The sequence below is a fragment of the Cannabis sativa genome, chromosome 4 (assembly GCF_029168945.1).
Source record: "Cannabis sativa cultivar Pink pepper isolate KNU-18-1 chromosome 4, ASM2916894v1, whole genome shotgun sequence".
Lineage (NCBI taxonomy): Eukaryota > Viridiplantae > Streptophyta > Magnoliopsida > Rosales > Cannabaceae > Cannabis > Cannabis sativa.
In genome coordinates, this window is record NC_083604.1 from 3,654,995 (window position 1) to 3,658,661 (window position 3,667).

At 24.8% G+C, this 3,667-nt stretch overlaps 1 protein-coding gene across 1 annotated transcript; it reads left to right on the top strand.

The window, feature by feature from the left end:
• The first annotated feature begins 2,660 nt into the window (after nt 1-2,660).
• On the top strand, nt 2,661-3,667 carry LOC115714567 (MLP-like protein 423). The gene is made up of 2 exons (XM_030643307.2): nt 2,661-3,109; nt 3,199-3,667. Exons 1-2 carry the CDS (start codon nt 2,911-2,913, stop codon nt 3,471-3,473), a joined length of 474 nt encoding a protein of 157 aa, XP_030499167.2. The 5' UTR covers nt 2,661-2,910; the 3' UTR covers nt 3,474-3,667.

A 3,667-nucleotide genomic window follows, 5' to 3' on the forward strand; every position in this document is an offset into this window, starting at 1 on the left:
TTGTAATTACTTTTTTTTTTCTTTGGCCATATTTTTTTTTTTTTTTTGACGTGTTTTCTTTGGCCATAAGCATAAGATAATTATTTACTAAGGTCTCGTTTGAAATGCCGTATTAGGTCGTATTGTATTGTATTGTATTGTATTTTATACAATATTTTTATGTAAAACTATACGTGGCATTAACTTTTATGGACACCTAAATATATAATATTTTAGTATAAATTAAAGTTTAATATAATATTATATAAAAATATGATATATAATTCAATTCAATATAATACAATACAGTACAATACGACCTAATACGGCGTTCCAAACGAACCCTAAGAGTAATGCCACATACATATTAATATATTACGTAATAATGTGGTAACATCCATAAATAAAGATTTTATTTTATAAATTTTGATAATGTAGGGTAATAATAATAATGATTTTTAATATATAGTGGCATATAAATAAGATACGGATATATATATAAAAAGAAATAATAAAATTAATAGAAATACAAACTAATATATAGGAAATGTAACCTCAACTTGGTATTTATTAATATAGACAGATAGATATATAATATATTTGTGTTATAATTATTTGTATTTAATATAAATACAAACTAATAGAGAAGGTCGAAATAAAAATAAATAAATATGTCTAATAATTTAAAAAATTAATAAATGAGGAAAATGGATAAAACAAAAAAGTAGATGATAAATCTATATCTATACATATGTTAACAAATGTTTAAGCTTGTATTATTATAATCATTATTATTATATGTCATATTCAATCGGCTCTGCCGTTCAATTTTAGCTAAAATACAAATTAATCACACAATTATTAAATAATCGCTAATTAAAATTTTTGTTCCCGAACTTTGACATATATTAAATTATGTTTCTTAAATTTTTAAAACCATTAAAAATCCCCCTAAACAATTGAGATTATTAGATATAAGGATTTTTTTTTTTTCAATTTTAGTAAGAAAAATCTAGTATGAATGAAAGTTCAGGGACATAATTTGGTACATGTCGAAATTCGAGGAGATGATTTGATAGATATTAAAATTTAGAGAGCATAATTTAGTACATGAACAATCACAAAATTGGTAAAATCGAATAAAATTTGATAAAAGTCTTTAAATCAAACAATTTCGATAATCCTGGAAAAAAATTTAACTGTTAAAAAAATTCAAAAGACATGATTTGATACATGAAAAAGTTCATAGAGTAAAAATCTTAATTAGCCTTAAATAATATACACATATGTATACTAAAGTCCTATTGCTAAACATGACATTTTTTAAAAGTCTAAAAATCTTCATATCATCTAAAAATATAATATTTTATTTTATCTCTTTTTCACATTATTTTTGCACTCTTAATTTTAAAAATACTTTAATAGTATAACACATTTTAAGAATGATATAATTATAATCTCACACATTATTATTTAATATAATATTTATTTTAATTATAAATATTGTTATACTATTTATTTATTTTTAATTTTTTTAAAAAAAATAATAATATCAATACTATGTAATGACATTAACACAGTTTTTTATAATAATAAGGGTAATTCTACAATACACCCCCTTAAAAGGGATGTACTGATGCCCCTTTGACTTGTTTCGGCATTTAGAAGAATTTTTTAGTCTAATTTTTGTTTCATATTCATGTACGTTATAGCTATTTAAGATAACTTACAAAATTTTGAGAAATTCAGAATAATTTACAATATAGAAAACAATGTTCAAACAGTCTATTTTACACGCGTATAAAATAAAATAGTCACGCATGCAATACACTGTTTGAACGTATTTTTCGGGGTGTTAAATTTTTTCAAATTTCTTACAAATTTGCCAGATGTCTTAAATAACTATAACGTACATGACCAAGAGAAAAAATTTGACTAAAAAATTATTTCGAGTGCTAAAATAGATAAGGGTGGATCAATGTATCCATTTTAAGAGAGTGCATGGTCGAATTTCCCACACTTATTTATGTTTAATGGTATAATATTCTTATATTTTACTAAATAAATAATCTACATAAATAAGCCTTCTCTAAAATTTAAATATTGATACTTTTATGAACTTCATAAATGTTTATAGACAAAATTTGCTAGTGTCGTTCGGCATAAAATTTAAAAATTATAAATAAATAATAATAATGGGAGAGACTGAAGAACGTGGGAGATGATATTGAATAATAATAAGTGATAAAATTTTAATTTATTATTAAAAAGACAATCAATGCTAGCTGCATGTGGGGAATAATGTTTGGAAGATGATTAGTTTTTTTAAAAGAAAATAAATAAATAAATAAATAAATTAGTTTGAGATTTAAAAATAATTTTATGTTTTTGAAAACTTAAAATAATATTTGGAATATTGTTATTCGACACTAATATAGTATTATAATAAGCACCAATAACATCTTGTAAATAGTTAGTGATATTCCGTAATAGTCATAAAATTAAATTACGTAGGATTCGATACTTAATTATACCAATAGTAATATGACACTTTAGGTGGTGCTAGACACCACGGGTATATCTTTTGACATTGTAAGGCATTAACAGTAACGGTGGTGTCTAGCACCACTTAAAGATGACGTCTTACGATTAGTTAGCAATATGCCATAAAAATAAATATGTATATTGGTTAGCATTTCTCTTATATGTTTTGTAAATAATATTTGCTTGTCTTTTAGTTTATCATCTTTTTTTTTTTTTTTTGAGCAATTTAGTTTATCATCTTAGTTTTTGTATATATAAAAAAAAAAGGTTCTTTCTTTCAACTCTCTCTCTCTCTTCTATAAATAGAGATAGTTGTTTATGTGATTGATTATCATATACATCAAATTATAATTATTGGTCCTTTCAAGTTTCAATACTACATATAAAATGGCAAGTAGTAGTATTATAGGAAAGCTTGATGCTGAAATTGAATGCAAATCTAATGCAGATAAGATTTGGCCATCAATTAGAGATTTCATCAAAGTTTACAATGATGCCTTTCCTCCTGGTACTTACACAAGTGTTCAAGTTTTGGAAGGTGATGGTGTTCATCCTGGTTCTGTTAGACTCATTCAATATGGACCAGGTATTTGATCTGTTTGTTTTTGTATTTGATACATATATATAAGGTTTTTATTCTGATTTGGTTATTGTTTTTGTATTGTTATATTTAAGGTTCACCAATAGAAATTGCAAAAGAGAAGATAGAAATTGTTGATGATGAAGAGAGAATATATGGATTTAGTAGCATAGGTGGAGATTTACTAAAGTACTACAAAAGTTTCAAGGCAAGTGTTCAAGTGTTTCCTAATAAGGATGAGCAAGGAAGTTTGTTGAAATGGAATTGTGAGTATGAGAAGTTGAGTGAGGATGCTGCTGACCCAACACTCGTCAAACAATTTGTTATCCAGGGCTTCAAACACCTCGATCAGTACAGTTTGACCACCTAATCCTATTATCCAACCATTTATATATGTATGGTTCTTTCAATAAGTTATTGTATTATTGCTTTATATGCTTTTGCTCTTTCCTGTCATGTGAATCTCAGAGGAGCTAATAAGTTTTGCTAAAGATTTTATTATCTTGGTAAATGTTTTGGTTTGGTGATATAATTTAATTGATCTGCAAGATTAGATTATATGAA

Coding starts and splice junctions, on each gene's coding strand:
- LOC115714567 (XM_030643307.2), top strand. CDS start 2,911: ATGGCAAGTAGTAGTATTATAGGAAAGCTTGATGCTGAAATTGAATGC. Junction 3,110..3,198: donor ACTCATTCAATATGGACCAG/GTATTTGATCTG, acceptor GTTATATTTAAG/GTTCACCAATAGAAATTGCA.